This window comes from Lytechinus pictus, chromosome 14, assembly GCF_037042905.1.
Source record: "Lytechinus pictus isolate F3 Inbred chromosome 14, Lp3.0, whole genome shotgun sequence".
NCBI lineage: Eukaryota > Metazoa > Echinodermata > Echinoidea > Temnopleuroida > Toxopneustidae > Lytechinus > Lytechinus pictus.
The window spans coordinates 608,372-631,519 of NC_087258.1; the positions used below are offsets into that span (position 1 = coordinate 608,372).

Consider the following 23,148-nt stretch of genomic DNA (forward strand, 5'->3'; position numbering starts at 1 on the left):
CCCACCCCCTCGGAAAATCATGGATCAGCCTCTGAAATACAATGACGTACAGAGCCTATCGAAAGCAAGCGGTAGAAAGTATACGAATAGGACCACAAACTTTTAAAACAAATGATATATGATTTTAATAATCTGACAAACGGAATACATTTGACAAGAATGACGCACTGCAAAAACTCCGGTGTTGATTTAACGCCAGCCCGGAATCTACATATGTCCACACCAGAGAAGTATTGAAACAACACCAGTTTGGAATCAAACCGATGCTGTCTTAATACTAACTGCTGTTGTATAAACACCTATCTGGTGTTAGACCAAAACGAAACTGGTTTTGTTTAACACTTCTCTGGTGTGGACATATATAGATTCAGGGCTGGTGTTAAATCAACACCGGAGTTTTTGCAGTGCGGCAATGCAGTTAAATAAATATATATGTACATCATTAAGTTGAAACTTTATTCTAAATTATATTTCATCAATTTTATATCTGCCACCTTTTCTGTCAACTCAAGAAATATGGACACATGAGTGTCAACATGGTCAATAATTTATCGTTTGCACTTTACTCTTTACAATATAATGTGGGTACGCCGAATTATCTCCTCTAAACATTAAATCATTAAAAGCAACATGCAAACTGTACTTCATTATATCTTTTGTATGATCATTATTCTTTTCAAAATACACAGAAATGATAAGCGATGTTTTTAATTTGTTTATTCATTTATCAAATCAATTTTAAAAACTTAAAAAGCAAAATGTTGCTCTCAAAATTTTCAGAGGACTTCTGCTTATTAAAAAGATATATCGTATTTCTTTGTCTGTACACAGATGAGTAGCTTACATAATCAAGGATTATACACAAAGGAACAACTTTGAAAAAAAATATAGCGTTTAAGTAGTTATCATTATTTTTTTTTCAAATCTAAGGAAATGTATAGTAGTCAAAACATACATTCGCAGCGGACAAGGAATATTGCACTCTATTGAAACACTTTTGGCTTGAAGAACATTAAAACTTAATTCAAAAGTCATAATGAGTAACCAATTACATATAAGATAATAGCAAATGATGGTCATATAGTATAAAAATATAACGTATATGATCCCAATAAGAAATATTGGGAAAAATGCCTCTACATTTAAACGTTTTTATTTTTTTCTGTCATTGTATTCTTCAAATCATATTGGCTGTTTAAAAAATTGATAAAGCCGCCTTGGCTTGCCTTGACTAATTCATTGACCTACTGCAACTTAGTAGGTCCATGGCCCGCAAATCATGTTGTTGTCATGTCCTTTGGCAGAAGAACACCACTGTCATAAAATTTTAGTTTACATTTATGAGAGTTCTGGAGGGGGAAATACATTTAAAAATAGTAGCTGCTGTACACGTTTCGTTTTATATAAACTAAATTTTGCATTGTTTTTAAATATAAACAACAGTATCGAGTCATTGCGGTTGAAAATATGAGAAGACATTATATTTTCATATCACACAATGTTACGATACAATCTATTCCATTAACAATAAAACAATATATTTCACTTCATCATTTCCATACCGTCAGGATAGTAATTAAATCAGATACGAGCCAGTCGCCATCTCAAGTCTGGCAAGTTTTCCAACCCATAATGCAACACTCTGAGCAGTGTAATCTTGTAATTGAGGCCCATTAGAACGATATCACATTGTTTCACTACTCAAAAATTACCTGTTAACAAACAGGTAAACAAGTGCTTAGCTCTTCTGTACTTGTAAAGTTGTCAGAGAACTTACATTTTTTGTTTATATTTGTTAATAAATTTAACATTTTCAGCCTGCAAGCTGCCTGTTCGATGCTGTTTTTAATAAACCAGTTAAATTTAAATAAAAAGACTAGGTATTAATGGCACTGTGAATTAAAGACTACATGCAGTTCGCTCCATCTCTTAGTCTGCTCGACTGTGAACTGATGATTCAGATGCCATTGTGATCATAATGCTGTATCCTCGACAGAGTCTGCTGTTGACTCGTCAATTGATTCGTTAAAAGACGTGTAGTAGCCGCGATATGCCTCCAACTAAATGAAGAAAGAATGCAGAGGAAAGTAGAGAGTGGGCAGGGAAGGGGAATAAAACGGTAGCAATTACATCATTAATCATGTTTTTGAAAAATTATAACATCAACAATTTCACTAATGATATTAATAAAAAAAATATAAAATTAACAAAAAAGCACTATTCATACTACTACTACTACATCAACAACAAAAACTACTACTACTACTACTTCTTCTACTACTACTACTACTACTACTACTACTACTACTACTACTACTACTACTACAACTTTTTCTATTACTACTACCACCACCACTACTGCTACAGCAACTACTACTACTAATACTACTACAAATTATAACAACAATAATAATAATAATATGAATGTCTTTTATTACTTTCCCCAATATTAATGATCAAAGGATTTCGTATGCTTAATTACTTGACATTAAATATTTTACAACGTTTGGTTTAGTGAGCCCAAACTGCAGTTTTTACCTTTTCCTTGTTATCTTTTGGTACAACTATCGTATCTTCTGGGTGTGTTATCTTTCTTCTGCTTGTTTTCCTGATTACACAGAAAAGTGACACTAGCAGAATAATAATGATAGCGCCACCAACCGCCGAAACAGCTATTAAAATCCATGTTGCTGAAAGAAATGACAATGGGCAACCAGAAATTCAAATAAGTAAAACAAAAGAGACTATACGAAGTGATATTAGACAATAAAATGTCGAATGATAGAAATAATCCGTGGACAAGGTTTTTTTTCCTTTTTTTTTTGTTATCTTGTTTTACAGGTGTTAAACTGCCTAGTTCTTATCATTTCAATACCCCATGCTCTTTTACTAAATCTTGTAACGATGATTTTGTAGATACACGTATTTACGTTTTGACTGAAAGTCATGCATATCTTGTGACTTTAGGCTTTAAGCTTTTTATGATTTTTTAAGGTAAAGAGATCTTTTAAACCTTACATGCTTTTAGCTAAAGGATTAATCAGCGTAAGAGTTGTTTTAGGATGAATGGATAGAATAAATTCTTTGCTGATTTCGGTATTTCTCTTTTTTTAATATAAGCGAGTATTACCTATAGTTGGAGTGTTTCTATTCGCCTCTTCGCTAGTCGTTGGAGTTGTAGCCGTTATAATTTCTAAACAAATCAAAATATAATAAAAGGAAATATAAAAAATACATCGAAATCTGAAATTACTTTAAATAGGACATAATCTCATATTTCACCTTTGATAACACGTAATCTTTGGAATGAGTCCCTCAGGGAGGATTGAGTTTAAAGAACGGTTTGAATAAAATGTGATATTCTTGAAGTATAATGATTGATATGCATTATACTCCAGAAGGCCTGCTGAAATCGGTTTTTTTTCTTTCAGAGTTGAATTGGTCATATTAAAAAGCAAACTTATCGATTGAATAAAAAACAGTGGAAATATCAGAATAGTTTTTCAATTATTTCAAGAGGAACAAAAAGTACAGTAATGGTGTATTCGTTAAAAAGACTCAAATGTAACCATTTTCATGTGACAGACATACATTCAATACGAGTCATCTTAGTATGTATAAGTAATAACAGTAATAAGATGAAGTGAAATGCATATTTTATTGTTTTAGGACATACCTATCGTACACAGCAAACCAGGTGTGATAGACGTTGAACTATACCCTTCGATACATGTGCAGTTAAAGCCACCCTCGTCCAGATCAGAACATGTCGCAAACGGAGAACAATCATCTATTCCTAATGAGCATTCGTTCGTTGCTGAATGATAGAAAATCAATGGCAAAACATGATAATAGAAGTTAACAATTAATAATCAATTACGAATAAAGAAATTTCCATGGAAAATATTGGGGGCGTCTTGGTCTAGTGGTCAAGACTCTCGTCCTTTAATCTGATGGACTTGGGTTCGATTCCAAACCATGACGTGTTTTCCTTCAGCAAGAAATTTGCCCACATTGTGCTGCACTCAAGCCAGGTGAGATAAATGGGTACCGGCAGGAAGTAATTCCTAAAATAATCTGTGCGCACCGGAATTGATAGACTACATGTAGCTTAGCTGGGGTAATATAGGAACGCCTTGAGCACATATCAAGGTGGATACGTGCGCAATACAAGTCATATATAATTTATTATCATTGAAACTCGTTGTGAATAAATAATATATGATTCAAATGAGTTATACTTACGATGACATTAAAATCGGCATGGGAATGACAGTTTAAGACATGCCGATTTTAATGTCATCGTAAGTATAACTCATTTTATTATCAAGGTTTATAGAAACAATATCAATAATATCATAAGGGGATTTCTGGCTTAGAAATGTTTATTTATTTTGGATTGGATGTGCCAAGAAATTCGGTGAATTATTTGTTTGAGGGTGCTATATCCTTGGCCAGGCTATTTCCGAGCAATAACTCATTAATTATCAAAATCGTTTTAATTATCATATCCATCGTGTTCATATACTTACGTTCAACAACGATGGAACTTGCGTCTAGCGTATATGAGGAGTTATTGTTGATTATGAATCTATTGGATTCCGTGACATTATTAATATGATTTGACAGACTATCATTGGTGACGGGCGAGCTTTGTTCAAAGTAAACCACAGATATAGTGATAATGCTTCCAGACTGGAAAGAGAATACTTCTGATCCAAGAAAGCTCGTCATCCCCTCAAACACAGAATTTATCTGAATACAGACAAGATGATGAAGCATTTTACAAAAGCAATTCAAATGTTGAATACTAATGATAATGATGTTCAGATGTTTACGAGGGATCGATTGAATTCACAATTATTTTCGGCGAACATTCTCCTATAATGCTCACATTTCTTTTAAAAGGATCGTAAAATTCTATTGATTGCAAAATTACTGATATCCCACCTTACCGACTTGACAAGATCTGTTTGAAGAAGTTGATAGGCTGAACTCTCTTTATCGCGAAGGTCGTTGGTGTAAAGGGCTTGATCATTATCGATTAAAAATATTCTGAACGTAAAGGTGAATGATCTTGTACCTGCAGAAATGATAATGAATACAACTTGAACAAATGCTTTCAATCCGAATATTAATTATGAAGAAAGAAAAGTTAGATAAGAGAGCTTGATTGATAAGCTTTTAAACACTACCAATAATGATCTTTCACACCCAGTAAGAAAACGAACAAGGGAAAGATGAGTGCTGACTAAAGACAAATGGCTTCCTTATCAATAACATTAATAACTTGAAATAATATTTTGTTTCATATTCTATACACCATGAGATATCATTGCATTTGCTTCTTCTAAACTGCATATATCTTCCACTCCCGATATGTTAAATTTCAATCACCTGAACATTGATTGTTGACGTGCGTTCGGTAGGTACTAGGTCGGCATTCACATCGTCCTTCTACGCAGGTCTCCGTTTCTTGATTACAGCTCTCACAAGGCTCTGAAATGTGACGTTTAATTATTATGTCAATAAGTTATTTTAATAGGCCAGCAAAACCATGTGGAGAATACTATAATCTTCATAATGGTAAACGTCAAAGGGAAATCCATGCACGAACACAATGCAGGAATTGTGAAGGGTATTATGGGAACCTTTGCATTATTGTTTTGATGTCAGACGTATTGGAAGGACGTTATTGACTTGCAGTAAGGACACAATTTCATTCATAATTTGATAAAAAACTTTATATCATATGCCTACTCTACAACAAGAATATACATTTAAACAATGTAATAAGAATATGTAAGATTCAAATTGGATTTGAATATGTTTGCATTCACATACCCTTGGTACGAGTGTGAGTGGTAGGATTCTGTTCCGTTGCTTCAGTTGTGGTTGTTGACGCATGAGCATCTTCGGTTTGGGTTGTGTGAACTGATATACTCGTAATCTCAAGCGACGCTCCTTCCGAGTAGGTGGTAGACTCGTCAGTCACCATTCCTTGATTTTTAGTTTCTGTAAAAGCATTTTCTGTCACATGTATATCAGAAGGTGTTTCCAATGATTCGGTATAAGCACTGGAAAGATCATCTGTTAAGAAACCACGAGTTTCCTGAAACGTCGTAGATTTCACGGCGCCACTGGTGATAGGCGTTGTGTATATCGCCTCTGCGTAGGTTAGTGTTGAAACAGGTGGGAAGTCAGTATTTGATGTCATAGGGGAAGACTCTGACGTGGTATGCCCTGTTGTAGTTTCCATTGTTGAAGCATATGTAGGGGAAGTTATAAGGGCTGAGTATCCTGTTGTAGTGTATTCACCTACCGTCTGCTCTGCCTCGGTGGTGCCAAAATATGAAAACGACTGGTCGGTGCTTGATGGTTTCGATGTTGTTGAGAAAGTCATATCTGACGTCACGTATTCTTCTGGAATTACCTTTCTAGTCGTTGGATGCATATCGTCTGCAGTTGGTGTTATCATGAGTGTCGTAAGATAATTTCTTGGTTTAGATGTTGATGAATCTGTCGTACTTTCATCTTTTATGGTCAAGGCCTGTGAGGAAAAATCATCTTCTGTTTGCAATACCCCTTCAGTGCTCTTCCAGGTAGTTACGTCTTGTAGTTTAGTCGTTGATTTATCTGTGAGAGGATTAAGCGTGGAAACTGCCCCAGAGGATATTGCACCAGAACTGTATTCTGTTGAAGTTATTGTCTTTAAGGTTGTCGTTTCATCTGTTATAATGTTTATTGGAGTTGCGGTACTCGAAAATGGAAAATCACTACCTGTTTTTTTATCACTGATTTGACTGGTCCCAAGTTTTTCAGGAGACCTGCTCGCAAATGTTTCAGTTTCAAAAACAGCCCCCTCTGTTGATGCTGTCCTTGACAAAATGGCTAATTCTGATGTTGAATATTCGTCTGAAGTAAAACTATCTTGAACAGTTGTGGCAGTATTATCACTCATTTTTATAGTGGACGTCATATCTTCGGTTTCAACAGTTGCCTGGTTCTGTGTTACCGTCCTGGCTGAATCGGTTTGAAAGACTTCATCCGTATGATAACCGATAGTAAACGGTAGGGATGAGTATTCTGTACTAAGCAGATTCGTCGCTGTCGTTTCGTCTGCACCAAAATCTCTCCTAGTTGTGATTATCGATTCTTTATTTTCGGTAGTTTCATCGAAATCAGTAACCATGTAGGTAGAGGTTGAGATAACACCTATATCGTAATTTGTAAGTGTTGGAGAGGTTTTCCAAACTGGTGTCTGTTGGGTAGTAAGTTGATCGTCAATGATCGAATCAGAGGTAGTTTGTGGATCAGTTTCCCAAACGGTCCCCGCGACTGTGGATTGACTTGGTGTTGACTCGGATCCAGGCAATGTAGTTAAATCTCGTACAGTTTGTTCAATGCCATATGTCGTGATCCCTTCATCCGTGCTGGTTATAGTTACATCAACAAGTGTGTATATCCCCTGTGTAGCTCCAGTGCCTTCTGATGTAGAGAAAGATGGCACATGCTGTGCAATAGTACTCATTAGGTATTGCCCATCAGAGGTTGTATCTGAAGTGATGAGGGTGGCAGTCACAGACTGTTCAGGCTCGCTGACATCGGAAGGTCTTGATGGCACGTCTATATATTCTGATGTGATGGAAATTGTACTGCCTGATCTTGAATTTCCATTTGTAGGATTTACATCGGTTGGTTTCAGATCCATTGTTTTGCTGTTTACTGAATACGTGGGTGTTGGAAATGTTCCAACACTGGTCAATACACTACCACTTGAAATCAATGCAGACGATGTCATTTCCGTTGCCTTTGTTGCATGAAATGTTGATGAAAAATCCTCGGTCTTGTCATATCCTTCCGTATTATATGACACAGCATCTTCTGAAGAAGTAGATGAGACAGCAGAAGTAGTGGCATCTGATGGATGGGAAGTTGTAATTATAGCTGTGTCATGTGGTTGCGTAGGCAAATGAGAAGCTTCTTGTGAAGTCGGCCTCTGTTGCGGGGAAACGTCGAAATAAGTCGTAGAACTGAAGCCTGTGGGTGACAAAGATGGATCGATCGGCATTTCACTCCAATATGTTGTCTGTGTTATTTGTGTAGTATCGCCTATCATGTCTGTTGAGATCATGTGTGTTACATCTGTAGTATCCGATTCTGTATCTGATGAGATATTCTCTGTTATTTCTATGGTATCGGTTGTTTGGTATATTGATGTTATCTGTGTAATGCCTGTGCTCTCTGCTATCCTGTCCATTAATGTCGTCTTTAGCACTTCTGTGGTATCAACCATTTGACTTCCTGATGTTACATGTTCCATGTTTGTGTGATCATTTATCTTGTTTGTTGTCATATTGTCTGTCACCCCTGGATTATAATTTGCTTCTTCAGGTGCTGTCATCGGTGTTATTTTTGTGGTATCAGATACCTTGTCTACCAATGTTGTCTGCGTCATTTCTGTGGGATCAGCTTTTTCTTCTGTTGGTCTGCTCTGTGCTGTTTGTGTAGTAACACCTTCCGTAATGGTTAACATCGCCTTTGTTATGTCTGTGGCAAGAGCTCTGTCATCTGTTGATGTCATCTGTATCACTCTTGTTGTATCATATATCGTGTCTTTTGATGTTGTCTGTGTCATTTCTGTGCAAGCAGCTATTTCATCGGTTGTGGTTGTCTGTTTCATTTCTGTAGTTTCACCTTCCGTAACGGATACTGTCGCCTCGGTCATTTCTGCGGTATAAGCTCTGTCATCTGTTGATGTCGTTTGTATTATTGTTTTCGTGGTATCAGAAATCCTGACTGTCAATGTTGTCTGTGTCATTTCTGTAGTATCAGGTATTTCGTCTGTTGATGTCGTTTGTGATTCAACCGTGGTATCATCTTTCGTAAAGGTTAGTATCGTATGTGCCATTTTCGTAGTATCAGTTTCGACATCCGTTGATGCCATCGGTGTCATTTCTGTTTTATCAGATATCGTGTTAATTATTGTTGACCGTGTCATTTCTGTGCTACCAGCTATTTCGTCGGCCGGTGTGGACTGTGCTATCTCTGTAGTATGTCCGTCCTGAACAGTTGATCTCGTCTGTTCGATTTCTGTGGTATGAGCTCTTTCTTCTGTTGATGGTGTCTCTATTTTCTTTGTAGTATCAGTTAATGTGTCTAATGATACCGTCTGTGACATATCTTTAGAATAGGCCATTTCATTTATTGTTGTCATTTGTATATTTTTTGTAGTATCAGATACCATATTTGTTGGCATCGTCTGTGTGGTTTCCATGGTATCATAAGTTGGTAAATCTGTTGTTCTCCGTGTCATTTCTGTGGTCACATCTTCTATGTCTGTTGATTTCGTCTGTGTTCTTTCTGTACCATCAGCCAAATCATCTGTTTCCATCTGTGTTAACTGTGTTGCTCGAGTCGCTTTATCTGTTGATGATGTAAGTGTACCTTCTGTATCAATTGTAATATGTGATGTAACAAATGTATTTGTTGTAATATCCCTTGTATTATCTGTTAATGTTGTCAGTACCATTTCGGTCGTATCAGTTATTGAATCTGTAGTCATCTGCTTAATCTGTGTGGTCTCAGCAGTTTTATCTGGTGATGTTGTTTGTTCCGTTGATGTGCGATCAGTCATCTCATCTATTAATGTTGTCCCAATCATATATGTCGTGTCAGCAGCAGTATTTGTCGATATCGTCGTAAGCAAATTTTCAGTAGTCCCAGCTGTGGGTGTAGTTTGCTTTTCTGATAATACAACCAAATACAATCAAATAACGTTTTGATTTGTCTACCTTTTGAACTTAAGGACGTTCCACAGTTATGTTTGTGCGCATTATGATCTGCGCATAGTTTACACTCTGCGCGCTGACGTCACAATGGATGAACAGGTGATTAATTAGCTGCGGGTATGAGCTGATTTTTCTCATCTTCTGCACTTTAACTGCAGATCCGATGTGTTATTTCATGAAGCTAAAAAGTGGAATTATTCCATGGACGATTAAAAAAAATTCTCTACAATTTCAAAATACTTTACTCTCCAGTGCTGCCAAGAATCACGAATATTACCCCGAGTTTGAATAAATGGTAGAGTGGTTTTGATTTTTTCTTCACATAGATACAAAGTATTCGGTGCATTTTTGGTGTTTTAAAAAGCACATTTGCTCTAATAAAAATGCTGATAGTTTAAAAACAAGCACATGAACCTCTATTTTTTAATGTTTGTACCTCTTAGGTATACCTTCCTTTACAATTCTGCAAATTTTGGTGAAAATGACATGGATTTTGAATAAAGTGCAGCATTTTTTGTACGTTTGTAGTTTGTTACTGAAATTTCACATTTTTTAGATTGGGATTTTGTTATCTTTTACGCCATTTTTAAGAACTGGCAGTGCTGTTAAACTTAAAATTGCAAACAAATAGCACTATAAATAGATTCTAAATTCTAACGATACAATTATTAACTCTCTTGCGAAATTTGGTGACTTTTTCATGTATTTTGACTGAGTAATAAAGGTTTAAACTCATTGTAGTAATCTTAGGCGGTCTAAAAATGCCAAATTCTTTTCAATGCGCAATTTTTAAGAACATCAATTTAGGTGAACTTTGAAGCTCTATAGCAAAAAATCAAGCACATGGACCTATGTTAATTTTTGCATATTTCGAATATTAAGGTTCCAAAGTATCTATGTGCAAAGTTTGGTGAAAATGACATGGATTTCACTTTAACTGTGGAACGTCCTTAAATTAGTAAAGATATCATCTAATTATCAAAATGTACAGAAGTGAAAAGTCAAATAATACTTGGAACAAGATGACTGATCAATTGGATGAGTTTATGTTCACGTGTTACCAGAAAGATGCAATTTACAGGGCATTTGAGACTAAGATTCACATAAGAAAGGTAATTTTTAATCTTCATTGATCATATTTTAACATTAGCCGATGGAAATACCGTCATGATTGGGAATTAACCCAGGTAGCCCAGGGGCTTACCGTGTATTTGACCATAGTCACCGGACTAGGGTGATTTATGGTCTAAATATTTCTCCGACTGAATTGTGAAAACAGAAATTATGCACTTACCACAAATCTATGGATGAAGGTCTAACGAGTGGCAGTATCCTGACATCGAGGCACGGACTGGAACTTCAAAAAACCGAAAAGTTCTGTCGCGATACCTCTCTTAATTCTTTCAAAATTCATTGCAAAATGGCCGATCGAGACTGGTGGAAGGAGAGCTACCGCGACAGAACTTTTCGTGTTTTTTTTGGAGGTTCCAGTCTGTGCCTCGATGTCAGGATACTGCCACTCGTTAGACCTTCATCCATAGAATCGTGGTAAGTGCATAATTTCTGTTTTCACAATTCAGTCGGAGAAATATTTAGACCATAAATCACCCTAGTCCGGTGACTATACACGGTAAGCCCCTGGGCTCCCTGGGTTAGATTGGGAATTTGACTTAATAATTATCAATAATAATAAATGTGATTTCTAAGGTGCCAAATCCATTTATATCTAAATTCTCAATGCGCCAAGGTGAAACGAGAGAGAGAGAAAAAAAAAATCGTATATTTTATAATTATGCAGAGTTAATCAAATGAGTTATTGGTTTTACAGTATACAGGATATTGGTCACCAGTTGCGCTTTACTATCTTTGGAAGAAATAATATCGCTATGAACTATCACCCTGATACAAATAAAAGTATATTTGTACATAATTAGTACAAGGAATTTCTCTTTGTCTTTATTGCCAATCTGGTTAAGTTCATATCAAGTTTATATCGATGTTCCCGAAGAACGCGATGGCATATGCTTACCTAAACAGATAGGCTCCCCCTCCGGTAGCAAATCACCTTGATTGCATATGAGCTCAGTGGGTCCATCAATCACATAGCCTTCCTCTCTGCATGATAGAGTGAAGACGGTACTGTCCGGGTACCAGGCATTTTCAAGAGGCTCGTTTGAAGAATCAAAGTCGATAGCCTCATGAAGATCAGGAACATCACATGGCTCTATTAAAACAAGAAGAAGTAACGTACAATTGTTTACAGATGCGTATACGCCCAGAGTATACTACGAATGTTTTACCGAAAACAAAATATCACCATCGTCTTAGCGTGTAAAAAAGTCCATATTTAAGATTAATGACTATATGGACATGATCTGTATCCATTTATCGCGCTACTTTCCGCGACATTGTCATTAACTCGAAGGGATGCTATTTACAAAGAGTGTAATTGGTCTGTAGGCTTCTCATATATTTTTTTCAATATTGGTTGCCAAGGGTAATAACTTCAATGATGTATGACTATACGAGCGGAACCTATTCTAACTCACGAGACTTTATTTTGATCACGTATTGAAAACAAAAACAAATTGTCGGGAGGTAACCGGCGTAAGAAGACACAAGACCCGATCCCAGTTCTATGAATGTTTATTCACTCACCTGAAACCAGAAGTGATTCAGCATCAAGGGTGAACCGGAGAGATAGCCCATTGATATTCGGATTCTGACCTAAGATGCGGTCACTCTCGGCCCTGACACTGTCGAGAGTAGTAGAGGCTGACGTTTTTAGTACGAACACGACCGCGGAGACGTCTATTCCATGTGTATCCGGTTGTGAGAGTGACACTATCTTTGAAAGCAGGTAACCGTCCAACATTTCGAAAATACTCCCTATCTAAACATAAGATGAAAAGGAGAGTGGAAAAGTAAAAATTGTATAAGAGGCGAGTCTTTGATTAGACACTCTCGCACAATCTTTATTACATTGTGAAATGGAAGTTACTTTTCTTGAAAATTGCAACTTTTAAATGCATAGTCAACGATGGCTAAAGTGTACGTTTTACATGTGGGAAAATATTACAAGGTACATGATGATATACTCACGAGATAAGGTTTTTACTCTGTAACGATAAATGGGGTGTATAACAGTATACCATGTTACAAAGATCCATGCGATTATTGGATATTTTGTATTCCAAGCAGTTTGATTGTACCTAGCAACCGCGTAGCCAGGATTTCATTTTGGAGGGGGCGGTAAATGCACGCGAAGCGTGCCATCACTTACAGAGCGCGCAAAGCGCGCTCCCTAGGGGGTTGGTGCAGGGAGGGGGATTTCAAGCTTTCGGTGTTTCATAAATTAAAATTAAAAGGAGCCGTCTCTCTTGTCTATAGTACCTATATCAGCTCCAATTCAGTTGACTATATTGTGATTTTGAACCTTGTTTTCAAAAGTGATTGTGAACGCACAAAAAAGGAATACAATGGCGGAAATTAAAATAATAATAACCCCGCGCGAAGCGCGGAAGCTAAAGCGTTTTATCAATTTTTTTGCAAAGAAAAGGGTCCCGAGAAAAGGGTATTCTCTAAGATATATTGAATACTTCCCTTGGAAAGATCAGATTTGATTACAAACAATTTAGCGACAGTGCATATCTTTAACTCCCAAAACAGAGGAGAAGAAGTGTATATGCCGAGAGGAAGATATTTTTTCTCCGCGCAGAGCAATGTAACTCTGAAATTTCAAAGGGCGGACGTTTCATCAAATGCAGATATCTCTAATACCCCATCGGCTCTAATTCAATTGATTTTCTAAGATTATTGAACTTCATTACAAGGAAAATAGTGCGCAAAAAAATGAAACTTCTATGATTTATTGAAATTATATAAAAAAGGATGATGTATATTTTCTTTGACTTATCCTGAAGCGCTTCATTTTGAATGATAAAGAAACTTAAGTGTCATTCAAAATTCTAAACTGAGAGCGCAAAAAAGGACAAGAGATGAATGTGCAGGGAAATGACATGAAGTTTAATAGAATTTGATAAAAAATATTGTACTTTTTTATTTAATACGACACGAATTTTATACCTTCATCTTTTTAAATTAGGAACCTGTTTGCCCCAAAATTATGGTTGTTTAGTAATGAGCCGAAAAGCAGGAGAAGTTGCCTATATGGAGGTGACGGCAGAAATTGATATAAAGATTTTACCCGCCCGGAGCCGACCCGACCAGAAGTTGTGCGATCAATAATAAAAAAAACTTCATATACTTCGGCCTAACCTTACTCTAATTCCATGTCCTGATGTATACATTTGAACTTTAACTGGCAAAAAACACATTATAGCTGAGGTGGAAAAACAGGGTTAAAGAAAGGGTGGGGGAAACAATGGAGAACTGCAATATTGTCATTTAACTGCGCGCAGCGCGGAAGCAAAATTCATATATAAATTTAAAGCAAGAGTGAAGGAGTTTCTCTTTTGGGAAAAAAAAAAAGAATAAAAAGAAAAAAACCACAAAGCATACCCTTCTTCCCTTTCCTCCCTTCGCTTTTCCTTTTTTCCTCTCTTTTTTCTCTTCTTTTTTTTTCTTTTTGGGGACGTTTTTTTTTTTTTTTTTTTTTTTTTTTTTTTTTTTTTTTTTTTTTGGGGGGGGGGGGCGACCGCCCCCACCGCCCCCCCCCCCTGGCTACGCGCCTGGTACTACCTAGTGGGGTAAAATCATGACCCATATCCTTATTAGTCAGATCATGTTCAAGAGCTCGTGCACACATTCAAATAGGGGACTACGCGTTAAACATGTTAAATGTAATGTGTGAAAATCGTGTAATGGAATGATTTAATGAACGTTGCTCTTCTTAAAGATACGGCTAAAAAAATTCTTACCGCGTAAACCAACTCTGTTTCCATCTCAACAAAGGTCTGTGACTCCCTATCGGCGTAGTCAGGACTGTAGATTACCGTAGACTCGTCAATATGGGTGATTCGAAATCTTAGTTCAAATGGATTCACGTCTTTGAAAAGGAACAATTTTCAAACATGGCATAATTAGGACAAGAACAAATAATAAATGTTGGCAGTTGAATTTCCCAGCTGCTTTTAATGTATCGAGGGATAGCAGACCATTTAAATTGATTCGCACTAATTCTATCATATTAATACTATGTTGTAAATTGTTGTATTGCGATGGAGCTTGAACCCAGGGCCAAATACTTTTCCCCAATTAAGTCGACAAATCATTCATCCAGTGTTGAAAAGGAAAACTTAACGGACCCGATGATTCTCATCAAAATGAAACTCCACACCTTTCCAAAAATAATAAATAAATTAATTAATTAATGAATGAATAAATAATCGAATGAAATAGACACGATAGAAGCTACATTGAACAACTTTTTTTTTTACCTTCACATGTTGGTACCCGTTGAGGATTCCACTCGCCGTCATAACATGATGCCAATGAGGGGCCATAGAGGAGCTGCATCTCTAAATCACAGCTAAATTCAATGACGGAATTATGGCTATAAAGATCGTCTAAAGTCTGGCCTTCCGTGACAATGTAGTCCACGTTGACACTGCTAATTGGAGCATTACATGGTCCTGATGGTATAATAAATTTATAAAATTGAGCTGAAGCTGAACTTGAAAATAAAATTTCGACATTTTACAGACAGAATGTTGAATGAAACATTTTATATACCATACTTTTTTAAATGAGGGTATTAAAAAACAAAAATATATTCGCCGTAAAACAGCGCCCTCTAATAATTATCCTTCATTAAGACTTAGTTCCCCATTTTCTGAACTAAGATTTGAATTATACTGTTCATCCAAAGTTGTGGCTTAACTGTGAATAGCCATTGTGACTTTAACTTCTAACTTAGATGTTCAATTCGTCAATACGTTTGGTGCAAAATTCATTGATGATTACTGGAAATGTCTTTCACCATCAATACACGGGAAGAATTACAACATATAAAAAGGAAAAACATTTCAAGGTACTATGCCAACCAAATTCTTTCTCTTTTTTTTTTACATTTTCGGATTAAAATAACGTCAGAAGCTGTCAGTTTATGGACATGAATATTTCAAAACGCCAAATAATTACCCCTTTCATTGGAAACAGAGGACAACTCTGAGTTGGACCATTGACCTGGTCACGGAGGATTATCTATCATGTCTATTGTAACTGGGGTGCTGTGACAATGCTCAGCACCCACAGAAACAATAAAAATCCTCTGTGGACAGGTACATGATTTGGACACAACGCCCCAGTCTATTATATATGTTGATTTTACTGCCCAAAACATTTGTGATAAAATTGTCACTCAAATTTCATTGGAATAATAAACTTACTATAGCATTTGAAATCTTTCAGCGATGGCAACCACACTCCACGATGATAGCAAGCAAACCTATTAGGTCCATCACTGGTAGTCAGAGCGGTACCTCCACATTCTAGCTCAATAATACTAAACAGATAGTAACCACCTTGCATGGGAGTGACTATAGCATCAGGATCCAGCTTAGAAGTATCCGGGAAATCACAGACTGCACAGCATGAACAAAACGAGAATATTGAGGTTAATGGATGCATTGGCGGTGTAAACAATTATCATTGTTGTATACAATAATTAACATGTACATATTGCTTTAGCGTGTTAGTTCTATTGCTGTATCAAAATGCAAATATTTGAATATATTTTTTTTTCTCCACAAATTCAGCAACGTGGAAGTTTGTAATATATATATCCGTTGTACTAAAAGCTAGCTCTGCTTTGAATAATCAAATAAATGAAAAAAAATCACCGATGCTGGATAAAATTGGTTATGCAGGCAGCCGATAACACATTGAACAGAGTCTCATAAATCATAAAAATTGCAATGAATACAATAAAGGGGAAAATGTATGCATTATACTTATAGGTTGGGCTGTTGTTGTAGCAGGGTGTATCGTAGTCTCAAGGGGTGGATTTGGTGGTTCAGTCATTGGCGTTTCGGTTGGCTCATCTGACGGAATCGCTGTATGAGTAGACAAAACAAAAAATATGAATATTTCTTTTTAGAGGTTTGTGGTTACTTTTTAGTAAATAATTTTATATGATAAATACTGATAACAAACAATTTAAGTATTTGCATTGATATTCGTTGTTCGAAAGTCCTTTTTAAAGTCATTCAATTTTTTTTTATAGCACCCTGTGCATGAAAAAAAATGAATTAGAATACAGTCGTATTGTTGTCATTTTTTACATAATGATTAATCACTAAAATGAAATATACTAACAATTTATAAAATACAAATATACCTCTCTTTAAACATATTTATGGGATTCCTCTATAAACTATAAAACATTCCGACACTTATGATAGATGTGGGCACTGTGTTTATGTTCATGCAAAGCATAATGTTCATTCAAATACACTTTGTAAATCTACTGTAGGTTATACGGCTATTGTATACGGTGGCGCCAGCACACTCGAGATTCGATAACGTGTCTTAAATTGAACATGTTAGCCCTTTTGTATTCATTGATTTGATTTGGCGATACATCATTCTAGTTTAATAATCGGGGTTTTGTAAACATAATTTCTTCTAAATCTAGTTTGTATAAAATGGAAGGTAGGTCAATTGTTCGACGTTCTTCATGGACATGGTGGAATTTGAGATGCCTAATACGATTGTAGTTTGTTTGTATTAATGAAGACATTATTGTAGCGTATTAGTTAAAAGATAGTAGCTGTAGCAAGCAATTACTTCAGGAGAAAGGCTTTAAAATCAAGGTAAATTACCACCATATTATCATATACATGTATCTAGATCTGGTACATCAATGTTAACTTATCTTTGTAAAATAATGAAATCTTAGCAGAAAACCGATAATTCTGATCACTAACAAAGGAAAGCATATGTGGGACAGTGCATCAATATTGCTAGGAAAAATACCCAACATTTTACACATGTTTTATAAAATTCCGTGCTTATTTTGCTATTAAACTTCTCAGCAACTACGCATTTTATTCCAGAGCCACTTTGCACATATTTTGATTTATACATACAAACACTTTGGTGGTAATTTCATTGGATTTTGTTCGAACTCATTTTGAGATCGTTACCAAAACCGGTATTTATATTTACCATAATTGGTATTTACAATATGGGACTATTACTAGACAGGATAAAAATGAACCAACCGGATAAAGATGTACCAATACCTTCGCAAGATAGTTCACTACTCCACTGACCCTGGACGCATTCTAAGGCAGTAGTTCCAATCGTCTTAAAGCCTGACTCACACACAAACGGCATCTTAGACAAATGCCGAAATTTCCCAGATGGTAACGCATTTGGTGGAGCAGCGCAACTCTCTGTTTATTATAAGACACATACAACTGTTAGATCAACATGGAGAGTCTGATTATTACATATTCGCTGTTATTTTTATAACGCAATTGCTCAAGAAAGATATTTTTCGATTACTTAAGAAAACTACGCATTATTATTATTATTATTATTTGTATTGAGCAGTCGTATATTGATAAAGCGCTGTATAAAAACCAATCGGTATTATTATTATTATTATTATCATTATTATTGTTTTCATTATGATTATTATGATTATTATCATTACTATTATTATTATTATTATTATCATTGTTAATAATAATAATAATCCGCTTTTTTATATAGCGCTTAATCCATCAGAATGACGTGTCTAAGCGCTTTACAGATATATTATTTTGCGCCTCACAGGCGACTGACTGGAATACTCCCCCAGGGAGTGGAGGATGTGCACACATTGTGTGCGGGAATGACTGATTGAATCCGATGACTGGGGTAATAATATATTATTATTGTTATCATTATTCTTATCATTATTATTATTATTATCATTATTATTGTTATTATCATAATTATCATTATTATGTACCTGCACATATTGGCGGTTGTTCAAAGTCCCAGCTGCCATCCATGCAGATACTTTTCTCAAGTCCTTCTGGATGATAAAGACTAGTTCCTTCTGCGTCTTGGCAATCAAACTGGATAGCTGTATCATGAGGATATACTTCCTTTGTCTTGCCTGCTGTATCATCATCATAATGGATTACGCCAGAAGGCACTTCCGGCGCATCGCACGGAGCTAAAGTCAAGTAACGTCAATAGTAGATAATTTAAATGTTATTATTTCACCTTTAATAACAATTGATTCCATTCTTTTACTGTTTACGTTTTTTTTGTTTCTGACAAATACTGGAAACTTCCACACAGCAGAAGCAGCATTAATGCATACCTTAATTAGCTATTGGAAATTTCACTACTGGTTCGTTATTGCCTTATGTGAAAACATATATTTCAATTTAAAGTATATATATATATATATATATATATATATATATATATATATATATATATATATATATATATATATTTCCACTAATGAAATGTCAATGTTTCCTTGAAATTCTTTCTCGGTTAGATTACTGTAATAGTTTATATACTGTTTTGTCAGCTAGAGATAGAAGAAAACTTGAGGTTATTCAGAACCGTGCCGCTTGATTAATTTTTGGCGTTGGATCCCGAACTCATACTACACCCCTACTTAAGGAACTCCACTGGCTACCTCTATTCGAACGTATTCAGTTTTAAAGTCTGTTTATATGTATACAAAACTCTAAATCAATTAGCACCTGAATATCTTGATAATACCATCAAATTATACACGCCCTCTCGTAATGCAGACTTTGCATTCCCTTGTCAAAACTCTCCTCTGCCGAAAAACGGTTTGCTGTAGCAGCTGCCAAGACTTGGAATGCTATCCCTCTTTCAATAAGAAATGCTTCCAGTGTTCTTGGCTTCAAATCTTCCCTTAAGACATACCCTTTTCCTCAATAATTAATTTCCCTTTTTATCTTGAATATTATAGTAATTATTGCAAATGTTAAATTGTTATTCCTACATTGTACGCGCTATGGTACTTTTTGTTTTTAGCGCCTCTAAATATCTAATATTATTATTATAATGATGATGATGATGACGTTTGGGGTCTTTTATGGGTTTTAATGTTTTATATGTATATATGCTTTGCGTGTCAGATTATTTTGTTTAAAGAGCATGTTCACCGTTTCGAAGTGAATAAAATAATTTACATACATCAGCTACACACCCTCCATAGAATATTTCACGAACTTGTCACTTAAATAGAATAGATGAGTGTGTGTGTGTGGGGGGGGGGGGGTTCACATGCTTTAACAAATTGAGAGTCACATCACCTTTACATTCTCTTTGGGAAGGATCTGGTTTCCAAGAACCACCATCACAGTATACAACGACAGGTCCATATCCAACGTAATCCTTACTGGTGTCACAGAATAGTATGACCACTGCAGCATCTTCATACATGGGTAGGTCGACAATGAGATCAATGTCTGGGTCATTCACCTCTGGTCTGATGCAATCTAACATGAAATGAATGTATAAATGAAATAAAACAAATCATGTTGTTTGTCGTCTAAGGTATCAGGAATTGTATGCTTACTCGCTTCGGGCATGGCAGAGAGAAGCCGCCCAGTGTGCTTTTTCATAGAACTACCCCTAATGTTCTAGTTGAAAGTAATGTACGTGTCAAATGATATACATGTATAAAATGTGTAGTATGAAAAAAATATATGTGAAATCGATGTCTATATAATTATCTTTACCACGTGTTTTTCATCACTATGGCATTTAGAATAAAAACGACTTATTAAACGTCTAAAAAAACATTTTTTTTTTCTGGCTAGTAGGCCGACTCATGGTAATGATCGCCAATTAGGTTGACTATCTGATACTAATCTCTCATAACGCATGAATGTACGACTTTTTATTATCTGAAGGGAATTTTCCATTAGGTTTCCTCGATGACAAATCATATTATCGTTTTAACCCATTATTCGAAAACCACATGACAACTTAATATTATACTACTTAATTTTATACTATGAATACTCATTGTCGGTTAACAATGTATGATTATAAAGCTACTTATACAGTTAGATAGACATACTGTATACAGTAGTATCGATTGAAAATTACCACAATAGATGGGATGGGCTAACCGTGCTAATGGTACAGTTTGAATTTAAAGAAAGTGATGTTATAACAAGTACTTACTTGCTGACGATGTAGGTACATTTCGGAACACAGCGATTGCTATGAGAATCACTAACCAAAACTCATTCCACATCAATGTCATTATCCCCAACTGATATTAATTTTACTCCAACGCGCCTTTCTTCTGCTCCACTCCTAGAAGTGAAAGTATCTTCTTTTCGAAAACTAGCCGGTAGTTTATTTTTGTTTTACTATTGGAGGCTCGTCAGACATAATAAAGCAACAAAGAAAGTGTGAATTTCATTACAATGTTTTAACCATGTAGTGATATCATCCAATATGTATGATTCAGTATTGCACAGGTTAGTGGCAGTATTTGCAAAGCACTCAAGAAGCGTGAATCCACTTGCATTGTTTTATGATTCAACGAGGTGGCAAGGATAAATATTAGCTGTCTGGTGTTAGGTACCTAGAATAAGCCAAAGCTTAAATTGTGTTTATGCGGTGTCGAGGTAAGGCCACTTGGTTCTTTATCCTTAAGTACGCGTTTCAAACCTGAATCCGGTTTCACTTAATGTTTTAGACGTCCACACAAGAGCAATTAAAAGAACAGAATTTCAAATAATTAAAAGCATCGGCCTGCTCAAATAAAGTGAATAAAGACCGATCTAGTGTTCGATAAAACACAAATGTGAACGTTTTGGGGTAAAATGTTAATGTTTATGTAATGAATCACAAAAATAAGGTATAACAATAATTTTGTTAGAAATGGAAATGAAAACAAAAATTACTTCAAGTCGGCCTAATTGTTTCATCTCCAAAAAAAAAGAGTACAATTTTAAAAGAATTGTCTGACGTGAATATTCAGTATTCGAACCAATATTTGATAACCATTTCACAAGTACATCTATCTCTAATTATCGAGCATGATTAAAATAGCGTTTAGAGTATTGGGACCATGGACGCTGGCATGCAAAGAAAAGAAAGGAAACATATTGGAAAACCCCGAATCCAGTCCTGATCTGTATTCTTTGAAGATTGAAACAAAATGGTGAATTGTTTATTTTTTAGAATATATCGTCACTCAAACAAAAAGAACGTACACATCAATGTGATCCGTGTGCCCTAAATATGGAATAAAAAGATAGGACAAGTGAGAAAAATGTGATTTGGAGTGATTGGGCAGAATCCCCCCCCCCCCTTTCTATTATTTAATCATGAAGGTACTAAAATAGATCTCTCTGCTTTATTAGCTTTTTTCAAAGTTACCCGGAATGACATATACTTTACATTACAGGTGACCAACATATTTAGAGAGAGAAAACAATTCTTGTGAGAGATACATTAGGGATAAGTTAGAGTTGTCTATTTAGATCATTAAAGTATTGATTCCACATTCTCCAATTTTGTTTTGTTTTATCTAACGTAGTTTAATGAAGTATGATTGATCAACCGAATGCCCACACCTTATAAAACGTTTACTCTAAAGGTATCACGGAAGTTGAATACTCCTACCCTGTTCGTCAATATTTACCAATGATTAGCAAATATTAATCGATCAAAACTTCTTCCAATAGAGTTGTATGATAGTGCCACACTTTTGTTTTCCTTTGGTGAAGAGTGGGGGGGGGGGGGAGGGAGTATTCACCTTGACCTAAGAAAATGTCGAATAATTGCACTTATTTTTAATCAAGACAACTCTTGAAGGTATTAAGATATCATGAAGAGTTGACTTAATTGAAGACATATAATTTGCTGACATTTTTTTTTCCAGATTATTAGAACAATAGTTGTAAACTTAATCACACTGCAAAAAATCCGGTGTTGATTTAACACCAGCCCTGACTCTATATATGTCCACACCAGAGAAGTATTGAAACAACACCAGTTTGGAATCAAACCGATGCTGTTTTGATACTAATTGGTGTTGTATAAACACCTATCTGGTGTTAGACCAAAACGAAACTGGTTTTGTTTAACACTTCTCTGGTGTGGACATATATAGATTCCGGGCTGTGTGTTAAATCAACAGCAGAGTTTTAGCAGTGCACCACACACGTTCTCTCGTTTGCTGTCAAACTTTCTATTCTTAAGATCTTATCCATTTCCTCTTTGCTTTAACAATGACCCTTATATTCTTCGAATCCTCTTCTGTATCCTTCGCATTGTTACCTTGTTTTTTAACATAATTATTAACTTTCATCCCAATACCCTTTTCCTCTGTCTCAAACGTTTCCTATTGTTAGGTCCCTTTCGCACACGCCCTAAGAACCAT

General features: G+C 35.7%; 1 protein-coding gene across 1 annotated transcript; it reads right to left on the reverse strand.

Moving 5' to 3' along the window:
* Positions 1–104: 104 nt before the first annotated feature.
* LOC135156708 (mucin-2-like) lies at positions 105–21,194 on the reverse strand. The gene is made up of 18 exons (XM_064109703.1): positions 20,934–21,194; positions 20,054–20,239; positions 18,715–18,924; positions 17,999–18,151; positions 16,706–16,807; positions 16,142–16,336; positions 15,191–15,385; positions 14,672–14,799; positions 12,450–12,684; positions 11,821–12,015; positions 5,845–9,747; positions 5,398–5,499; positions 4,956–5,083; positions 4,533–4,755; positions 3,677–3,817; positions 3,131–3,193; positions 2,539–2,690; positions 105–2,060 (listed from the first exon to the last, which is right to left on the reverse strand). Exons 1-18 carry the CDS (start codon positions 21,013–21,015, stop codon positions 1,974–1,976), a joined length of 6,480 nt encoding a protein of 2,159 aa, XP_063965773.1. The 5' UTR covers positions 21,016–21,194; the 3' UTR covers positions 105–1,973.
* Positions 21,195–23,148: the final 1,954 nt, after the last annotated feature.